General features: G+C 40.5%; 2 protein-coding genes across 3 annotated transcripts in view; both read right to left on the reverse strand.

The window, feature by feature from the left end:
• nck1b (NCK adaptor protein 1b) overlaps nt 1-12,824 on the reverse strand; it is a 25,635-nt gene extending 12,811 nt beyond the window's left edge. Inside the window, exons 1-3 of one of the 2 annotated variants that reach the window (XM_005912325.3) lie at nt 12,620-12,823; nt 1,772-1,822; nt 1,206-1,446 (exon numbers count right to left, since the gene is read on the reverse strand). In XM_005912325.3, coding sequence (XP_005912387.1) covers nt 1,206-1,431 — 226 coding nt within the window. In that variant the 5' untranslated portion in view covers nt 1,432-1,446; nt 1,772-1,822; nt 12,620-12,823. Of the gene's footprint in view, nt 1-1,205; nt 1,447-1,771; nt 1,823-12,619 lie in introns of both variants that reach the window. The other variant, XM_042219701.1, reaches the window with a different exon arrangement.
• On the reverse strand, nt 10,574-18,126 carry slc35g2b (solute carrier family 35 member G2b). The gene is made up of 2 exons (XM_005912324.3): nt 17,615-18,126; nt 10,574-16,489 (listed from the first exon to the last, which is right to left on the reverse strand). Exon 2 carries the CDS (start codon nt 16,461-16,463, stop codon nt 15,213-15,215), a length of 1,251 nt encoding a protein of 416 aa, XP_005912386.1. The 5' UTR covers nt 16,464-16,489; nt 17,615-18,126; the 3' UTR covers nt 10,574-15,212.
• Nucleotides 18,127-21,836: the final 3,710 nt, after the last annotated feature.

Below are 21,836 nucleotides of genomic sequence, written 5' to 3' on the forward strand. Positions count from 1 at the left end.
AAATGAGCCGCACATTAAAAACTAGAGAGGCTGCTTCCTGCCCTTACATGCTTTTTCATTACGAGAGCATTTGAGCTGACAGGCTCATCTAACCACAGCACTCACGCACACACTAACAGGAAGACACATTTCACGTGTCCAACAGATAAGGGTTTTGCAAACATTTGTAATGTATACACTTATGACACACTTCTGGTTAGAAGGACGGAGAATAGCCCCATTTTTTTCTAAACTTTCGGGAGGAAAAACACCTTTCGGACAAAGGGTTTCCTCGCAGAGATCCTCCTACTCAACAGCACGCAGACACTGCCACATCACCAATAAACAAAACTGCTTAAAAAGTACCCCTTTTTTCCCCTGCAATTTGATATTATGCAGATAAATAGCAGACGATGACTAGTGTACACCTAATGGATTAGCGTAAACTGACAACAGCTATGCCATTACGCTTTAATTAGGATAATGATGGCATGTGGTTCAAACAGTTTGGAGTTCAATGTTTAAAAAAAGCTTCTGACACTAAAGACAAGGCATAACAAACTAGGTAATTTATGAAAAGAGAAATCACAAACAAACTGTGTTACTATGGTGCAGATAGAGGAGAAAACACCTGTGCTGTATCAATTCAAGACAAGATAAAAGGATTAGGTGCTGCTCATACAGAAACAGAAACTAGAAATTGTCCAATTTACCTCCACCTAACACACATCAACAGGAGAAAACATCAATTGTATTGGCATTTAAAAATAGAGATCACCGCCTTACCAGAATAAATGCTTCAAAATACACAATCGTGCATCAGACAACGCTCCAAGAAACTAAAGTTTCAAACTAAAGTGCACAGTGAGATGAAAATCGCTCTCTGCATTTCAACCAATCACATATCAGCCTGCGACCAGTCTCCTGTGGTGACTTTCACAAGATTCATCACACGCCACAACAATGTATTGTAGCTGGCCTAGATAAACGTGCTCTGTAATGCCACTCTTCTTTTTCTTTTTTAAAGCATGCAAAACACAAAGCACATCAACCAACAGTCAAAGATGCTGCAAGGCATCAAACATGCGCAAATATTTCATAAAACATCCTCAAAGCTTTACCGGGAAATGGTGAGATCCTCCATAACACTAAACAAATTTGTGGAGAAGAGTGTTAACTTTGATAAAGCTTCAAGTCAAAGTCAGGAAATCATAACTACTTTTTACCTAGTGTGTCTTTGAGATTCTTGACTATAGATGCTTTCCTGGCACTGTTTTTCCTTTCCACATAGTTGGACGGCACAAAGCCTGTTTTGTTGGTGGCATTTCGAACCCTCCACCAGGACTTTGAGTCATCGAGAAGCCAGAGACGCTCGTTTTTCTTGATGTCCAGCTCCTGGTCCTGCTGGGCCATGTAGTCAAATTTGGCGATGACAATCACCTCTTCCGTCATCTTGCACTAGGAACACTGAGAGAGAGCAAGTTGAGACATGAGAGTGACCAAAGGGTATATTCTACCTCACAAACTCTTTGAATCCTTTTAAACATTAAAACATTTTCAAAATAGTGTCATCGAGAATAGTGTTATCTCATGAGCAGCAGTAGCAGTTACTTATTTACACTTATACCAAGCCTTCATATCTTGCCCAAGTATGGATTATGAGCATCTGTTTCCTGTGTCTGCTAACACTTGAGACGCATGTCCAGACTGTGGTGTTTGCTCATGTAGAATGATTATTTAGAAGACAGAGCAGACGTAAATTTAGAAGCCGTTTAGAAACAGGCAGCCGTACCTGTACTGCATCAAAGCTGAGAACTTCAAGGGCTCTGACAATTCTGCTGACCTAGAAAAAGAACAAGAACGATGTGAGATAATTACTACTTGCTTCTTCTTAAAACTCTTCTCTGCAGATTTGTCGATATTACCAGGAAACTTCCTCTTTTATACAGTGTTGGCTCTTGATTTTTAAATAAAACGAACCCAGTGTGTTTACAACATTGTCTTTGTAGTGCACCAATGCCAAGATACAGATGATGTTATTAAACTATATTAGCAGAAGGCCAGCCAACATTTCCACAGTTTAGTCTCTTCAGATATAATTTCAGTCATAACTGACTACTCACAATGATGGTGTACAAACGAAGCCTTCATACATTTACACAGGTGGTTAGGAGCAATGCTAAACTACCAAACTCTCTTTTCTTGCATCAAATGTGAAGCGAGAAATCAGAACGATGGTAAAGATTACTGCAACAGGGAAGCAAAAAAAGAGAGAGAGGCACTGTGCGTCAGAAATGTGGGTACGTCAGTGAGCGAGGCTCTCAGCGAGCACCAGTGATGAAGGATATTATTTTAAATTTAGCACTGGCCTATAAATATTCAAAACTGTGCGCAGCGCCAATGCAAATGTTCAGCTTATATGAACAGCGATGTTTGCGATCATTCATAGGTTCCCTGAGCTATCTAAAATTATGATTTTGGAAGACTGTGATCCACTGTGAAGACTTCATGTTCAACAATGAGCACATTCACAACAGCTGGTCTCATGACCCCTGCAGCCATCAGCACAATCAGAATATGCTAGATTAATACAGCAGATACTTGGGTCAACAGTGAGGGAGTGGGGCACCACTGAAGCATCTGCTTAGCTGCTCTGATGTCACGAGAGTGGATGGAGTTTCACCTTCACCCCCCCCGCCCCAAAAACTCCCGACTGACTCCAGGGACCAGACACTGACCTCGTTGATAGAGAGCTCTTGGTTTTTATTTGAAGCAGCAGCAGTGTCTAAGTTTCCTTCTACAGCTAGCCTTGAGATACGCCTAAACCTGATCTTAGGCAAACACAAGCAGAAGCTGCAGAGCTAAGTTTCAGCATGGTTAAGCAAGAGGAGGCGGGGAAAAAAAACAAAACACAAAAAGAACAAATTTATAAAAAATAAATAAATAAAAATTTTAAAAAAGGAGGTCTGGGGAGATCTTAGCGGACTAAAAAAAAAAAAGAAAGAACAGAAGACAGTTAAAGCAACATGTGATGATGCTGCCACATTAAGACTACAACAAGTTTAGAGTCAGAAACTAAGAGGTGTGATTAAAAAAAATTATTTGTGTAACATAGCTTCCATAAAATGCTGGGTGGGTGGGGGGCACCTGTGGTTTAAGCTTTCCACATATGGGGTGTTGTCTTAATTTGCAAAAAAACTAATAAATAAATGAAAAAAATCATTTGGGTGTATAATGTGGTTTTATCTCATGGCTTGTTATTGCATGCTCCTTTTCCATCCTTAATTAAATTAATGAACACTGCGAGACATGTTAGGGAGTGGCACAAAAAAAACAAAGAGCTGATTTACTCTTCTCGAGAGCCTCCTTCACCCAAGACAAAAGCAACAATCTCTCCACTCCCTGGGCTGGGCTGGATAACTGTCTGCCAAAGCAGGAATACAAGTGTGTATATGCGCTCCTCCTGCATTTACAACATCCCACCCTTACTATAGTTTTTCCATTTTACACTCTCCCTAGTATTTCATGACCAAATCGCAAGTGCACAGCTATTCCTCCCATTTTCAGAAAACACGCTGCAACCCATCACCCCCCACATCTAAGATGGCTAAGCACTAAGTGCACATTAACACCACAGTGACTTGCGATGCGAATGTGAGGGAGGATCAAAAAGTTAAGCGACAGATGCCCTGAGCTAATCATGCAGCTGCATACTGAGCCGAGACCAGTCGCCTTGCCCCAAAGCGCTACGCGAGAGGTCAGACGGGTCAAACTGCTCAAACGGTGTCGCATTAACATCAACTGTGGATCTCCACTTACCCTGCTGCCAGGCAGAATTAACAGGTAAGCCCAATCCGGCAGCAGCACATAGCACGCATCGATCTTATTGACTTTTGTTTTCACATTTATCTTTCTAACTCACAGCTTTAAAAACAAAACAAAACAACAAAAAAAGGACTCCTCTTAAATTATAAAATACAGTAGAATAGCCCTTTATTGTCATCGTACATGTACAACAAAATTGTAGTTCGGGAGCACTGTGCTGCTGTATACGTTCATATTTGCCGCCATCTTGCAAGCATCTTGCATTTGTGAGACAAAAATTAGGTTAACTAACCAAAAAACGTGAAAAAACTGTCTTTCCATTTAGAGTTGAGATGAATTAACATATGCAGAATCACCTGTAGTTGGAGGATTTTGCAAGACAAGTAAAAATAAAAAACAAAACAAAAAAAACATATTCACTGATGATTCGCAGTGATGTGGAGGAGAAAAGAGGCCAACCAATAACAACAGCAACAACAAAAACCACTACGAGGGCAAGGGCTGCTGATGTGGAAATGTTCAGTGGACAAGATTATCAAATGCGATGATATCATGACTCAATGCTCCCAGACACCTTTATAATGAGTAAGTAGTAGAAGTATAGATGTTTTGAAGAAACCAAGCACTGGGAAAAAAAACGTGGGTACCAAACATAAAGCAAAAACACGATCTTTACAGACAAGCTTTGTGGTCATCAATGAGGGCACCGAGACTGCATGAAATGGTTGGAGAAGTAGCCTGATCTGGTGGTCTGTGGTAAGTGCAGGGTTTTCCCTGCTCGTGGTAGCTCTACTATTCCTCCCTCGTAACATTCAAAACCAGTCTGCTGTCAATAAAACAAAAAAAACAAAAAACATCTTTAATATTCTGCCTTGAAACAAAATAAAAACCTGTGTTCTAGTAGCTTCTTTACTGAGAGCTTTTCCAACACGTTATTATCAGTATCATCTGCTTTAAAGGCTGAATTATAATTTGGATTAATCAAGTAATATCTGACAAAGTATCGGAAAATATTAGAAACATCCGGGGCAGTTTTTACACAAAACAACCAGCTGAGTGTACGCTGAAACGCTGTCACTTCACAGCTAACAGCTCAAGATTGAACTCAGTGTGGGGGTATTACCACAAGTGGAATGTGTGTTTATAAAGAAAGTGGGCCTATTTATGTCATGCTAATGTGCAGAATTATAAACCAAGCGGTTAGTCTGGTTCAACGTTATCTAATGTCACGCCAGGCTAGTGACAGATCAAGCAGTGTTAATACAAGTCAACCACTCGTGTTCTCAAGAGTACCAACTCTAGTCACAACTGTTTCCCATCAGCAATGTAAAACTAACCCAAATGGCATCACTGGGGTACTGAACACAGGTCAGCGATCCTTTATTTAAAGTCATCAGAAAATACCTTTCTGTTACACAAAATTTGACGAGGCTCAAGTGACGGCGTAAACCACAAACCGCAATAACTGCAAATTAGCAGTGTAATGAAGATGCACAGTGCAACTTTGTCAGTTCTTGTATTACAATAAAACAACACTGACATGAATTCACCACATCCTGCAATCTACAGCTACTGCCATAACCTCTCGAGTCTTTGCATGAGAAAAGGGGGGAGAAAAAAAAAGCACACAAGTGAAGAGCCAGTCAAAGAGCACTCCTAGTGGACTCTTAGTGGAATGCATTTTATAGAGATGCTGTCCTGGAGACAAGCATGAGTAGAAAATAGCCAGAGCTGCACTGACGTCATTTTTTGTCCTTTTACAAGTCATATGAGAAGTTATTTGTTAAACAAAATGAACAAACAAACAAGAAAACCTCACAACAGTTGGATATTGTATCAGCTAAACAAGCCAAAAAGAACAACTATGGATCCTTGTCTATCTTCACTGTGTGGGCATACAGTGTATCACTGCTCGGCAAGACTGCTGAGGCACTGAGACAGCAGCGGCATGAGCTCACAGAGGCAGACAGAGTAACCTAATCCCTGTGACAGCCTGCTAAAATCACAGGGCTCTGCTGCCTTCTGGAATGTGCTCTTTCTGCTAGCTGCTCACTCAGCCCCTCTGGCACTGCTACACTTCCTCCTTCCACCAAAATGTGCATTTTAGATACAGGGAAGGTCTGATTCACAAACTGACAGCACAGGATGGCGATGGGCCGATTAAGACATGTTTGCGCTTCTCTTCACACTGAACCACAGCAGCTGAAATCCCATGAGACTGAAGCTCATCCCAGATGTCCCAGTTTCTCTCTAAACAAAACAGAAGCACAGCAGCAAAGGGTCATGGGAGACTTGGCAGGCCAGCTGTGAGACAGGAAGTGTGGACACAAGGGTGACCGGATGATGGGAAAGTGATGCAAGCTGACAGAGAGCAGGCTTGACCCTCTTCGAGTTTAGATGAGTTCAGATAACTTATCTTTGCACTGATGCTTGTAATGTACCTTGTTAAAGAGATCAAAGATGAACTGCTGGACTACTTTAAACTTTAGCACCAAGACAGATCACATGATTTCCCACTTTAGAAAACTGTATTGTTCCAGCATCACATTAAAATTGAATTAGGGGGCCTCTAGTGTTTTGGGTTAAGCATATAGGCTAAGCTACATTCATGACTGTGTGAAAGCAGTTGGTTATCCACCCCTCGGGATCACCCTCAGCAGTTGGGAATGGCCTAAAATAGACCGTGGCTCATGTCCTTTGAGAACTGTCAGAGATTTACTCTCATAGCAACAACCAACAGCAAAAGTTTCAAGCTTTCTTTTAGACTAACTTCACATCAAAAGCCCCACTCTACACTCTAAACAAATATGTGAAAGGCCCACATAAACGCCACTGTTTGAAATATGTTGCTTAGCAATTTAGCCTGAAAATCCCATGCAAAAAAAAAAAAAAAGGAGTAGTGCCATTTTCATAAAAGGCAGTATTTATGTCATTTTGGCAAACTTAATGTCTCAAACACCACAATAAAGAAATTAAATCATAGCCCATGACATTTTCAAATCTATAGCAGACAAACAAACAAACATATTGTCATATAGGCATCCATCCATATTAGAGGATATCCATTGTTGTGTCTGAGAAGAGTATCTGTTCATAAAATTCAAATTAACAAACATTACTCTAAAAATGTTTTCACTTCCTTATTTCACTTCACAGTTTATTATTACAACTGCATATTCACCCTCAGTCTGGTTGTGAACTGTCTAGCCCACAGAAAGACGGTACTGGTGAAGTGACTCCTTTTCTGTGGCTGGAAGAGGGGGACGAGATGTTAAACAGAATGCCAATGTCTAAGCTGCACAGAGATTCACCTGTAATAAAGTCAGTTTTGATTGCTGAATTTTGATTTTTCACAAAGTCTAAATCACTGCCCCAGAAGAGAGCAATCTACCAAGCATTGCTTCAGAGGCTCACACTAACGTTGCTCAAATGAAAAGAGAAGACAAGAAATGTGAAACCAAGACGGTTTTCATGGGTCCTTACAAGTAGGCGTTTGCTAATAAAGAAAAAAAATGCTGAAACCGAGATTGTCAAAATGAAATAAGTTGATCTGTATCAGCCCTGAAAACCTGATCAAAGCTTCCTTATCAGAAATCACAGCAAGTTACATAACCAAAGAGTTTATAGAAAGCCTATGATGTTGCAAAAAAAGGCAAAACATAGAAAAATTGTTACTGTAAAGCCACTTGCAAGACTCCACACAAGTCATGCTTTATCTAATTATAATTAATTATTTGTAGTGAATGCACACTCTGCAGCTGGCAGCACGAGGTGATTCACCAGAAGCATGCTTTTATTCCATCCGTAAGCAGATATCTGTCAGAGCTTAATACCTCTGTGGAAGAAAGGATCCATTTCCTTAGACTCAACCTAATTTAGCAGCCTACACCTCTTCATGTACACCCTGAAATTGGCAGCTCTTGTTCTAGCTGGCCTACCCACCAGGTAAAATGATGGCCACATCCAAGAAATCTTGGGTTTAAAACAACAGTGCAACACACTTTCAGATTACCTCACAGATTCTGAGAGCTCCAGGGGATTTCCCAATGACTAATCTAAGTTTACAAAGCAGAAGGAACTCCAACACACAGCAGTGCAGTTTAATAAAGCTGCTCTTGGTTTGGTTTTGTGTACTGTCATGGTTCCTAAACCTGCTAAGAGTCAGTATGAACAAAATCTAAATATGGGGAAGTACTGCCATGAAGCAGAAGACCTTGTTATTGTTTCAGTAAAAACCACAGATTATTTGTAAACTGGACAGTAGTAGATATAAAATAGATACAGGCTTCATTTCAACTCTTCCTACATCCTCAAAAATGCCATCACAATAGAACAAGCTACTTGTGCCAGATGTTTGAGAAGAACACAAGTTGGAAAAATCGAAAATCTAGGATCTGCAAAAATTCCCATCCTTACATTCTCTGATAGGAGAGAGGGGGGAAAGAACATTTTCCACAGAAACGCTCATCTCTATACTCCCCAAATCAGTCAACCTACACACATTTCAGTTCATTTTATTTCTTTAGGGTATTATCTGAGAGTAAAATCAATGTTCTCATGCATTTTTAATGAAAGCTGGAGATTGTTTGGCAACTTTTCCATACCCAGGGAAATGGTGTGAAACAGCACTTGTTATATATGTTGCTAACTAGGGCTGCTACAAACGATTATTTTGACAGTCGACTAGTCACCGATTATTTCTGCGATTAGTTGACTAATCAGATCATGGACGTAAAACGTACAGCTTATTGCACCAGCATGCATCTGCTCTTATATAAGTATCATTAGCTTACAGCTTGAAGTGTTTAAGGTATGCGCTAACTAAAAATAAAGACAAGATGATAGTTTATTAAATTTTAATGACATCTGCAGATTGTTTCGGTGGAGTTTAATAAACTCAGCCGTCTGCTCCTTGCTATCTAAAATATAACAGGACACCGGAGTATACTCTCGAGCATCTCACACTTCTGATAATCAGCTGTCTGCTTGACGTTTATTCAGCTGTGTAAAAACTATAACTTTTTTTCTCAGCCAAACCGATTTACTCAGGAACAAATAAAATACTTAAAAAAAAAAGCCAAACAATAACATTTTTAAGTTATCTAAGTGACTTATATTAAATGTTTGAAAACGATTTGCCGGGAGTCCGGTGTTCTCACAGACTCGAGTGAGCCTTGAACCCCGGCTAGCTATCGAGCTAGTGGGTAACAGATGTCTCCGAAAACGTCGGAGCGCTTTTGAAAATATGTGGTGTCCTGATAAACTGAGCAGATATTTGAGGTTTACACAGCTACATTCTCGCTTGAAAATATGTTAAACGTTTATTTTGTGACCCAGAAAGAATAATAAGAGTAATATTAAAACTAACTAGCTGCCGCCATTGTTGACAAATGCGCTGGGCCGCGCTATGAATTCTGGGACACAGCTTCTTCTTCTTCGGGATTTAACGGCAGCTGGCACCCTTGTACATGCAGTGCTGCCATCTTCGGTTTCAGTCCGTTATTACACTCTTAAACCCTACTACTTATTCCTGCGTCTTTTGGGATCTTACAAAGCTTCAAACGACGTGTTGACTATTAAATTAGTCGTCGACGATTTTAATAGTCGACTAATCGTGGCAGCCCTATTGCTAACCCCTTCAAAAGATCCAGCACATTCATTTCAGAGGCAACAACAGATTTTTATAGGGATGGTCAGCTTTTTTTCTACACACAAAAACTAAAGAAATCAAAATAATCTGATTAAGATGCTTAAGTCTGCAGCAAAGCCAATATCTCAGCAGTTGCTTGAAGGTCAGTTTCAAGGCGATCAGAAACACGATAAGAAAAACAAACTGATTCTCAAATGACTGATGAGATTTCTAGGTTGCCGGACTGTTTAATTATTTCATTCTTGCTGTTTGATTTCCCGTGTGATTGCATTCAAGATCTAGCTTGCTTTAATTCAAATATTTTCCATGTTGTCGTTACGGCCAAGAGCGCTATGCCATAAAATTGAACTTTGCTCCTAGGTTTGGGTGTTATAAAATAGTCACAGGAAAGTTTCCATCTAATCACTGATCTCTATTTGCTACCAGTGGACCACAGACAACACTGAGAGGTGAGATTATAGATCCAAAAATCTGGTACACAAGAGGTTTTAATTAGAACACTCTCATATACTGGAGCTATATGAAGGTCTAACTGTTTTGGGTTTTTTTTTTTGCATAACATGTTCATAAAGAACATGACAAGTAAAACGGGTGGTGTGGAAGCCACCCATGAACCATCATTTTCTTGCTCCTACTGAAAGTACTGTAGCAGACTGAGTCTGTGGGCAGGACTTACTATTGGTTTAACAAATTCACAGAAATGACCAAAGCTTGTGCCTAAAAAGCCTGCTTTCATCATTAAAGACACGCACAGTTCTTCCATTATGACAGTATTGCTTTTTTTGTAATTCAGTGCTACACAACTGCTGTCACAACAATGACAGTCGTAGTTGCACGAGTACGCACATCCTCATTATCACTTTGCCAAACCCACTGAAAGAAAACCCTGAACCATAATGGACTAAGAGAAGAAACACTGAAACTGCACACTTCTCCTACTCGACACGAGGAAGTCAAATCACTTCAAAAGAAAACAAAAAGATGGCAAATACAGCCGGGACAGTACACTTTTACAAAAGTTGGAAAACTTAGTCCAAACAAGAAACAATAACTGTGCACTTCCTTACAACTTTGCTTTAGTTGTTAAGCTGAAATTTATCTTTTTCTCCCCTTTTTTTGGGTTTCAGTGTTTTGCTCATTAGTCGCCTTTTTGCCCTTTGCCAGGGCACAGAAAGCAGGAGCTGTTGCTCCGTCATATTCTGTCACAGTTAATGTATACAGAGAACGTCTGTTATTTACTCTTCAAACATCTACATGCATGAGCAGTCGGGCACAAAAAAAGAAAAAAAATGAAAGAGGAAATGGAAGAGAATGTATGCAATAACAGAGATTAAGGCGATAACATGCAAAGAGACAATTGCGGAAAAAAGAAAAAAAAAATCCCCATTTCTCAACTTCATAAAAAGTCCAAAAAAAAAAAAAGAAAGAAAGAAAGAAAGGTGACTTTATGAACTAGCTTCTGAGCCCTGACGAGGGAAATTTTAGCCATCGTTTTGACTAGCGAGAAAAGCGAAGTTGGTATTTTACCCTGGGCTGCGAGGACAGATTTGGCTGCTGGAAGCCACTGGTAGCCAGACACTCGGAAAAGAGGAAAGGGCACAGCCAAACAAAAAAAGGATAACGCCTTCATACGCATACGATTATTCTGTCATAAAATCCAAACAAGAGCACCATTATACTGTGGGATGTATGACTATTACAGGAGTACACAAGGAGTATATCAGAGTGAAGGAACAGTCCTCACTTCTGCACAGAAGCTCATGACATGGCAGCTGACAGGTGCAATTTTTTAAAAATAGGTTGCCTAATTGCAGTTTCCATGCATACATTTGATTTTCAAATGTAAGCCTTCGAGTACGAAATGCTGATAAGAATGGCATCACCATTTCCTCCTGCAAGCTGTGGATACCCTCTCGGTGACTCCAACTGAGAAGAGAGCAACAGCAGAGCAAATGCCTCTCTCTTCTTCCTCCTCCTCCTCTCACCGCCTTGAAAACTAACTTGTGACAATAATTACAGAGTAATTCTTAACCAGTCGCTAGTATTTGGTTGCAGAGATGTGCAGGCTACTCGCATAAATCGCTCTGATATAATTAATTAATTATAGAAGGCCACACAAACAAAAGCCGCAAGGGCTCGCCAGGAGTTATACAGACGAACTGCCCCATTGTGCTTCTAAGAATGACATTTAGTCTGGCTTGGGTTGTGTAAGGTAGAAACAATGTTACGAGATAAACTAAGTGTGCAATTACCCAAAATCTTGCCCAAAACAAGATCTAAGTGATCCAACTAGGAATATGTAGGCTCAAATGCATTTTGCAGGTAGTATACAGGTAGGTATTTATCCACAAATTGAGTTTAGATTAAAAAAAACAATTTAACAAACAAAAAAAAAAAATTCATTGTTGTATGTTCTCTAAGGTGAAGATTTTTCCTGCATTTGAAATCTCTGGGACAGAATGTCTTTAGGTTGAGCACTACTGGTCCAAATAAACAGATACCAAGCCAACTGGGTATCACTGGGTGAAGATAGAGGTGATGGACAAGCTATGACTAATTATGGCTACTTGAAGCAAACCCCAATACCAGTGATGCACATCGTGACCACGACCAAGCGAGTTCAACTCAGTACGCAATTAAAAAACGTAATCCTGAGATATAATAAGAAAAAAAATAAAGCTGCATTTAAGTATAAACTGTAAATTGGATCAAACGGTTTAACATCACTGTGGCTTCATTTAATTGTCAGTCTTACAAATAGAAGTGTTTACGTGGTGCCCGCTTGAACGAAAAGAAGAATAAAGATGATAAAGATATGTAGCAGTTTTGGTGGAGTTTTTACCTTATAACCTGAGCTTGACAGCGTGTCACGCTAAAACGGCTAACATTAACCTGGCTAAGAAAATTTCCCCCATATGCTTTTAGTGATTACAGCCAGACTAACCGTCTGCCAGCTGGATAACAGTATGCTGGCCATGCTGGCATGGACACTAGGTGTTTTTCTCTCTCTCTCTCCTTTTCTTTTTCAGTCTAGGTTAACGTTTAGCTGTTAGCTTGCGTGAGCTTTAACGCTGGAGAACCGTTAGTGCTGCAGTCTGTATCACAGAGCTTCACCATCAGCGGCAGCTCAGATTCATACCCTGCTCTAGTCATACCAGGTCTTACCTGATTCCTGACGGCCACCTCTTCTTATGTCCTTTTGGAAATATGTTAAAGGGTTACACACAGCAGCCGAAGATGCACAGAAGCGGCATCCAGAATCCTAGCTAAGCAGCCAGGTTTTTTTTTTCTTTTTTCCCCACTCCAAGACGCTAGCCTAGCTGACGAGACGCCGTGCCCCGTTGGAATAGCATTTCTGCATCAATGCATGTCATCGCTCAGCAGCATGGCTAAGCTAACTAGCAGCTACACAAGCAGTTCAGACGCTCTCTGGGTCCCGCCTGCTGCCACACGATTGGCTGAGAGAGAATCAGGAGTTTGTGATTGGACAAAGACACTGTCCGTTAATCCCACTGCAGCTGCTGGTGCTTTGCTTTCCCCTAACCATTCGTCATGTTTTCGTCTCTGTGAGGGTAAAGAATCGATCGAATCGCTACCATTGATAGACGTGTGTATGAAAAGAGAGATGAAAGTGAGTCTGGTTATTGCATCACGTACTGTTTATGTTTTGGTATCTAAAAGAAAGATACGTAGTGAGTGGGACTTTAGCACAAGACCCAAACTATAATTTAGGCTAGTAAGAAATTGATGTTCTGTACTATACTTGCTAAAATAAAATACATAAAAAGTGCAAGCTTGCCCTTCAGCAAGCATTGCGTTAAATGCTGCCTACGTGTTTTTAGTATATGACAACTGCAGTTTTCTCAGCATTAATAAGCATTTCAAAGAAGTGCCCAGTCATCAGCAACCGTGCGATACACAAAACGAATCTACATAAAATAACTCGTCATCCAATCCCATTCGGGCTCCACATGTGAAATGATGATACATCTATTAAACGTGTCTGTGGTGAAGATACTTGCAGAGTAATTTGGAAGGCTGTGCAACTCGCTGCAGGATGCAATCTGTTTCCTGCTCAAACAGATGGGCCTGCCCTACATGTATTCTGTGATCTGCACCCAAAACTAGACTATAATACTGCATGTATAGTGGATTATAAACTCCATCTAATACTTCTATTCACTTTTTAATATAAATTGGACTGTTTAAAATAAAATATGGCATGGTGGAATGTGTTTTGAGTCACTTTCTTATTAGCTTGAGAAAGATTTTGTCCACATTTTCTCTGCAAATGGATCTAGCTTGTTGTTTTAGTCATTTTGTATTATTCAATAGTAGTAGACTGTCACTTACACAGGCGGATTTGATTTACTGCTTATATTGTTGCTGTAATAAGGGTATATTAGTGGTCCCATGACATTTATTACCTATTTGTGTGCAAATAAGGTTATTATTCAATAGATTGTCATCAGCTGTGCACAGTCTCAGATCAATTTGCTCCATCAATATGCTTCCATTTTTACTGCATACACAAAACATTGCTTCCTGGCTTTCTGAAGTAAAATAATTTCCTAGCTCTAGCAGTCTAAATGAAGTGGATCCTGAATGCCACCTGCTGGGCTATCAGTGAATCATGCGTTTGTGTCAGCTGTGAGCAAGCATCATCCCCTCTTTTCATCCACTCTGCATCCTCATTTTGTTCTTATTTCATTCCATTGCTTTTGCTTTGCCTTGGGGAAACGTAGAGCTCAAGTGGGCTTGGTTTTTCTCAACAGAGAAAAGGAGACGTCACTGGTGAGACACTGAATCACCCACTACAGAAAAAGCAAATGGTCTCACGCTGTCAAAAGGCAACTCTAATTCAATACAGTGCACCTGCCTCTGGGCATTAGTTTGATATGCATCTGACAGTAAACAGAAGCAGAATCCAGGGTTATAATCGCCAGTGTTAAATATCAACTAGGCGACGGGGCCAGAGCATACGTGATAGGGAGCAGCAACAACAAAACTACAGTTTGTGCACAAAATATAAGGAATTATAGACAAGACCTTTTATTTTTCAAAGTCACATTTGGCCTCCAGTAAATTTGGAGTCTGTTTGTGGTGTTCAATTTAGATTTAATAAGAACAATCTCACATAATGCTACAGCCTGCAGCCTATCACATAAAGGACATTATATTCTACTTTGTAGCTTCGCTGGCTCATCTGTAATTGTTTCTTTGAAGAAATTATACTGTCTTGGAAAGCAACAGCTTAGGAGCCACACAAATAAATACCAGTTGTTTTTTTGTTTTTGTTTTGTTTTTTATAAAAGGTTGGGCTGTTTTTAAAGTTCTTATTTTATTCCTTTTATGTAGCGTGACCCATCTCTGGGCTGACATTTACAGAGATATATCTTTGCTGATTTTACATTGACATTCACAAGACCAGATCCCACGTGGCCAATTTGATTTCAAATCTTGGAGCGTGGTAAAGCACACAAACCAAACAGATCATTTTCATGCCCAACATTTTGGCCAGTCACACAACTGATTAGACATTAAAGCAATACTACTGGGGCAAAGTCGTCACCATGTTATATCTGCCTTTTTTTATTATTATTTCCCACACAAATATTAAGACACCATTTTTTTTATTAGTTACACAACTGGCACTCATTTGACAACACAACAATACAAAATCATCAGATGACGACCCAGACATTCTTTGAATTGTACAACCAAGCAACATTGTAAACAATTAGACTGACATCTAAATTCATTTGATGGGTGAGTCCAGGATCTCTTGGTAATCCTGCCGAATGGCTCTGCTCACCCTGTACAGCTTGACTCCAGTCAGAGTAAACACACTAATCATGATGACTAGGCCCCCGATGACGTCATAGACAGAGGGGATCATCCTCAGAACGATGAGCTGGAGAAACATGGCAACCACAATCTCCAGGTGCTGCACGGTGCTCACTAAGGCTGGATGAAACTTATTTAGAGCATAGTAGACTCCGAGAAATGCCACAGTGGAGCAGATACAAATCCCAATTAAATAGCCCCAGGTCTCCGCATCCAGAGGAATGATGGGCTCCTGCATGATAAACATGGTGGAGGCGCCCCAAACTGTGCCCGTCCAGCCGAAGGTAAAGAGTGCGGTCCACATGCTGACCCGCTCCTTAATGGCCCTGTAGACGATCATGGAGAGGGCAGCAGTCATGCCGGCCATCACTGTCATTGTGTAGCCAAAGGCCTCCTTCCAAAACCCCAGCCTGGACTTCTCCTCATCTGCTACATTTGGCACCATAACCAGGCACAAGCCAAACACACTTCCTACCACTGTGACTACATCAGTATAGCCCAGCCTCTCATCCAGCAGCAGGAAGGCTAGAACTGCACTGAAGACTGTGGTGGAGGCACGCCACATGATAGTGCCATTGCTAGGTGGTACTATGGCAAAGGATGTGTAAGCGCAGGTGATTGAGATTACGTTGCAGACACCGTAAAAGAAGAGACGCAGTCGATAGCCCTTGGGGCCAAAGGGGGCTTCGTGGTAGTAGAAGACCACCAGGATGGACAGCACTTGGATCACCGAGCGGATGAATAGTAGCTCAAGAGAAGGAACTTTAGAACGGTCAGCTGCTAAACGAGTAATCAATGCCACACAGCCATGAGCTACTGCTGCCCCAAACAAGGCCATCCAGGTCACCCTGGAGGCCAACACATTCGCCTCGCCAAAGCTGGCCAGCTGCCCCTCAACGCCCTTGTCTCTTTGCACACTTGGCTGCTTAGGTTGGGTTTCCATGGTTCCAAAGAAAGTCCTGCCACCTTTGCTATCTGACACCAGTCTCTTCCCCACATTGGCTTCAGCAAAAGCGCCAAAGTCCTCAAAAGAGGGTGCATCGTCATAGCCCTCATCTCCAGGCTGAGGGAAGTGAGTGGCATATTTCACCGTCACTGTGTTGGGGTGAATCTTGACCCGCTTTTTTGATCCGTACTGAAGCGAAGATGAAGATATATCCATGTTGTATGGGCGTCAAATGGGGCAATCTGAAAAATGAAGTGAAATCCATTACAGTGTAACAGCAACCAAAGTGCTGTCAAATATTTGGACTTAGTTTAGAGGTTTGCATAATTTATCTCTCAGTATCCAAACTGCCACACTCACATGTATCCAAAATATACATGTGCTGACACACAACAAAAATCTCTCACGTTACCTCGTCGCTGTTACCTTTTACCCTTCCTAGATTTACACTTGTGTTACATTGCCTCTGTGTATATAGGCTGTGTATATCCCGTGTGAGCTCATAAAAGCCAAGCAGCAAACATTGTGAGGCTGATGCAGTCTGATGGGGATGAAATTACATAACAGGGATCCACCAGGGGATGATATATGAATGTGGGCCACTTATGAGCTGAATGGAACTGCACACCATAAATAAGCAAATCCTGTAGCTATGTCGGTGTGTGTGAAAGGGTTAAATGGAGGGGAAGAGTTTGAACCTTTTCTACTTTGTTTTATACAGCGCAAGGATTTAGCTTCAGTAGCCTTACTGATTATTAATATTCATTATAAAATATAATTTTCAAAGCATAAAGCCTAAATATATTTATATATACTGTGAGTATGAAGTAGTGCCTCTGATGTTTGTTTGTTTTTTCTTAACTCTAAAATTTATTGCTACTGCAGCATTCATTTGGGCAATACACAGCACATCAAAACCACAAGGGGGCAGATAGGTACTCTTGTTTGTCGTCTCTCTTCCTCTTGCTCCTCCTTTTTGAAATATAGATGAATATAACTTCATTACTGATAATTAACACAAGTCACACGTATATAAGGTATTAAAAAGCCTAAAGCCTAAAACAATGCTTTCTAACAACTACAGGACATTCATTACTTAACATCGTATTTTTAGCTGGCCAAACCAATTAAAGCGATTTATTTTCCACCGATGTACGAAAAATTTGATAAGAACGTGTTTTCAAACCGATAATTATTTAATATAGTAGTCTATCTTAAATGCCACATTTTTTTCATGTCATTCAATCTCGTTGAAATCTGGTTAAATGTATATTTAGATACCTGTATTTAGACAAGCTCCTATGTGAGCCATTATAGCGCCAACTTAGCGTAGAGAGAGGAAAACATGTTATCGGTGAACGTCTTACCTTTTTGTTCCTTAAATAGTTCCTACTGTTGCACGGATCCGGGTTTTTGTCATAAAAGAAGATTTTGTCGAATTTCTTGGTCCTTACATTCGCTCATCAGCAACTGCCATTTCTCCATCTTCCGTCTCAAGTGGAGCACCTTTTCTTTTTTTTTCTTTTTAAAAAAAGATGCGTGCTGCTTAGGTTTTTCGTTCTCCACTCTCTCGACGGACACTCCTTCTGCCTCTGATGAAGCTGAAGCTGCTGTTGCCGAGGCGGGTGATGATGATGCTGGTGCTGATGATGAAGTTGAAGGAGGGGATGGAGGAGAGGAGCAACTGTCACTGTCACAGCCAGCGGTTACTCTTCCTCATTCTCCTCCTCGAGAGTCCTTTCCACCTAGGCTCGCTCATAGTCATCATCCCTCAGGGAAAAGAGAAGCGCGTCTGTCATTCATCATCATCATTTTCATTAGATTAAAACCCCCATCCACTTTAAGAGCAGCATTTGAATTTCCTATGCGACTTAGTTATGGAGAGATGCAAGAAATATTAAAGTGCAACCAGGTTATTCTTATTCTCTTCTTTACAGACATTTTGAACATGTATCACTTTTACTGCACAATATATAAAGCAATTTATGTAATTACAGTATATTTCACACACTGTGCTTTATCTCTTTGTCTCTTTTCAGCTCCTGGTAGGCTATATTCTAAATTGCCCACAGGTGTGAATGTGAGTGCAAATGGTTGTCTGTCTCTCTGTGTTAGCACTGCCACAGAATGACAACCTGTCCAGGGTGTACCCCACCTCTCGCCCTATGGTAGGTGAGATAGGCCCAGCCCCCTAGCAGCCCTGACAAAGGATAAGGAGAAGAGGATGGATGGATGGATGGATGGATGGATATTTTGCTAGACTAACCCCCTAACCCTAACCCTCTGATGTTGTGCCAGGAATCTGCTGGAACCACTCAATTCTTATTGGAGTCCTATTGGACTTCACATCTCTCAGCTCCTGGTACTTGCCTCTTTTCTCATGCTGTTTTTTCCTGATGTTGCTGTCCTCTGTGATTGCCACCTCTATCAAAACGTTGGTCTTCTACTCTTCATCAACCATCAGTATGTGTCCCTGTCCAGCAGGTGGTTGCCTGTCTTGAAGAAGACCCTAGCCCTATTGTTCTCACCCACCTTTGGTGGTGTCTCCAATCAGGACTTGGCAACCTCTAGTCCATGCATCACAGATATTTCTAAACATGGGACTATGTTTAGAAATATCTGTGATGCATGGACTAGAGGTTGCCACTTGGTTGTACCTCTCAATGTACATGCTCCTCTTACAAACTGCTACTATGCAGCATATACATTATAAGCGGACTTGAGATTCCCTATAATCCCATATCCACGGGATACCATAATAAGATTTGATAATCCTATGTGGGAATAAAGACCAAAGCCCCCAAAAACATGCCATATAAAAAGGTAAAACATCCTGAAAGGACAATTAAGGTGTGACATATGGTGGCTGGAACTTGATGAAAAGTAAGAGTAAATTTGTAGTTTATAGTCACCTCAAGATGAAGGAAGTTGAAAGCTCTTAAATTAGACTGTCGACTTTACTCCCACAGGCAATGCTACAGGAGCCTCAGCTGGTAATATAGATCATAATGCCATTAGCTGCCACTGCCTGTGTAACATGTCGGATTTTAATTGGTACCGTGCACAGAGGAAGGTGATTTGTGAAGCTGTGGCAATTAACTTTGTGTCAACATTTACATTAAGCTATTTACAGTCACCGTAAATCAGACAGCAGGGAACTGTCATTTTAGGGGTTATAACTAACCTATTAAGGGAGCCAATAAAGGTCGCTGTATAGAAGCAGCAATTATTATGAATGAACAGGTCACCTAATAGTGCTCATATGTTTGTCCATCATATGAATAAAAGGTCAAATTGCTGCATAGGTACATAAACACTAATGTCACAAAGTTTGTTTCTTGATGAGGTAGAACTAGTCCAAATTTGTTGCACTGATAAATAATTGAATATATAAAGAGTACACATTATAGCCTACCTACCACCTCATATGGTTAAACATTCATCTTCAGGAAGGGCTGCAACTGCAAACTCATTATCTCACAAAGGCAACTTATTTTCTCCCAGATTACGTGTCATGTGATGTATCAAAAATTCTTTGCTAATCAACATATCTTTTCTTTGCTTTTCCATTATTGCTCCTTATCAGGCAACCAGTCCTGTATTAAATAGGGTTGGATTCCTCACCGTGGTAACCCAGAAAATGGTAGAGAAGCTTCTAATGTGGCAGCTGCTGTAAAGGGTCCCAAATCGTTATCTTTTTCTAAGCTTAAATAAGATGCTTGTCTGCCTAAAGCTAAACCAAATCTTAAACAGTCACGAAAATAGTAACAAACTAAGTAAAATCACGCAGTGCCACTCAGGAGATTATTCATTACTGCATAATGTTTACTGGAAGCAAAATATGTTTACTTTAAAATCTTTTTTAAGGCAATTTTTAGGCATGAAACAAGGGGACACAGGCATGTTTCTACCCCTTTAAAAAGGCTAATTATGTGTTTGTACCCAGCTAATTTTGCCACGTCCTCTCATTTTATTATTAGCGATGCATTATTTTATAACAAAAACATTGATGAGATGGAACATTTGGACTACTGGGAGGCGTTGAAAGAAGTGAAATCCTGGAGGATTTTTTATTGTCTCATTTAACCGGGGAATGGCTTTGTTCTATCAAATATCTCCAGGGAGATAGCAACATGTTAAGCTCCACTAATCCTGACTGCACCAATTTTATGTCTGGCATTTTGAAGAGGCAGCTCACAAGCAGAGGTATCTTTAAAATAAAAGCCTATTGATTGCATTATACCACCTACAGAAAGCACCGGCCCTCTGTAAGGTCTTTTCATGTAATTCCTATTCCTCTGATGCCCTGAGCGGAGAACATTCTGTAAATGAATCAGACTCTTAGGCAACAATGGGCACGTAATGACAAGACCTCGGTGGCGATAGCAAATCATGTTTGTTATTATTTGCTGTGAAGCAGCAGTTTTCAGTCCAATGTCTTTGCATGCACACAAACATTTCAAGACAACATAAAAAATGATATATTCAGCCGGCACTACATGCAGTTAATCAATGCAAAAATCTCAAGAGATACACATAAGAAGTTGTTTACATTTTTTTAAAGTTAATTTTAAGCAGTTGTTTAACTAGATTTGCCTTGTGCTTGCGTTGGTCCATAGAAACCCAGCCAGGTACGAGATATGCAAATGAGCAGTGACTGGAAGTCTTACAGACATTGCAAAAATTGTGTTTTACTGAAATGTGGCAAGATTTGCTAAAAAAAATATCAAAAATGATTTCACATATAGTATTTCAGTGCTGGCAACAGTTGCACAAGCTGTTATATGTTACCTGACTCCACAGCTGTCACCTCATATCCATCTTTCTTTTATTTCCTTCAGAGAAGTGTTCTCTACTGAAACTGGAGCCTTGTATTACCCCTGCTTGCTTGTTGTTGAATATAGTGGAGAAAAAATGAGAGCCTCGAGGTGTTTTTGTGTTGGTCACCAACTGGACCGCCCTCCCTCCACCTTCCTCGTTTGGTATTTCACAAAAAAGGACGTGTTTCTCATTCATCTTCTATTTTGGGCTTTAGCAATTTCTTATTGATTAAGCAATTATATCTCTGTTTCCCGAGACCAGGAGAAGATGGTGACAAGCAATCCCTTTAGTTGCTATGGGGAATGTAACAGCTGGCCTGTCACTGACATCCAATGAAATGAGCTGAAGTTGGTGTATGTGTAGTCCTTTTAGGATCTTTTAGGATTGTGCAAACCAAGCAGTAAAGACTATATGCTCGGCCCAAACGTTTTGCATTAACTGGCCAGACTAATGCTAATTATCTACATGCATAATGATGCACTAATTTATGAACACATTAACAGCAATTTTAGTTCATCCATTTGTTGCTAGAAACACATTTTGAATGTTGCAAATTGTGGTTCGGTGTTGTTTGCTCCTAATTCACTTTGACTGTGAGAACGCACTGGTAATGTGTAGCCAGCTGTCAAGGACCAAGCCAAACTGTTACCAGCATAATGATACCTGCAGACATTGCTCTGAGAATAGCTCAGTGAGTTTCCTGCAGGTTTTGTTTTCTGTCTATGTACTGAACCCAAAATCAAATAGTGCCCCATACTTTCATGAATC

The sequence above is a fragment of the Haplochromis burtoni genome, unplaced genomic scaffold, assembly GCF_018398535.1.
Source record: "Haplochromis burtoni strain Fernald_Lab_line unplaced genomic scaffold, NCSU_Asbu1 Contig_1, whole genome shotgun sequence".
Lineage (NCBI taxonomy): Eukaryota > Metazoa > Chordata > Actinopteri > Cichliformes > Cichlidae > Haplochromis > Haplochromis burtoni.

Coding starts and splice junctions, on each gene's coding strand:
- slc35g2b (XM_005912324.3), bottom strand. CDS start 16,463: ATGGATATATCTTCATCTTCGCTTCAGTACGGATCAAAAAAGCGGGTC.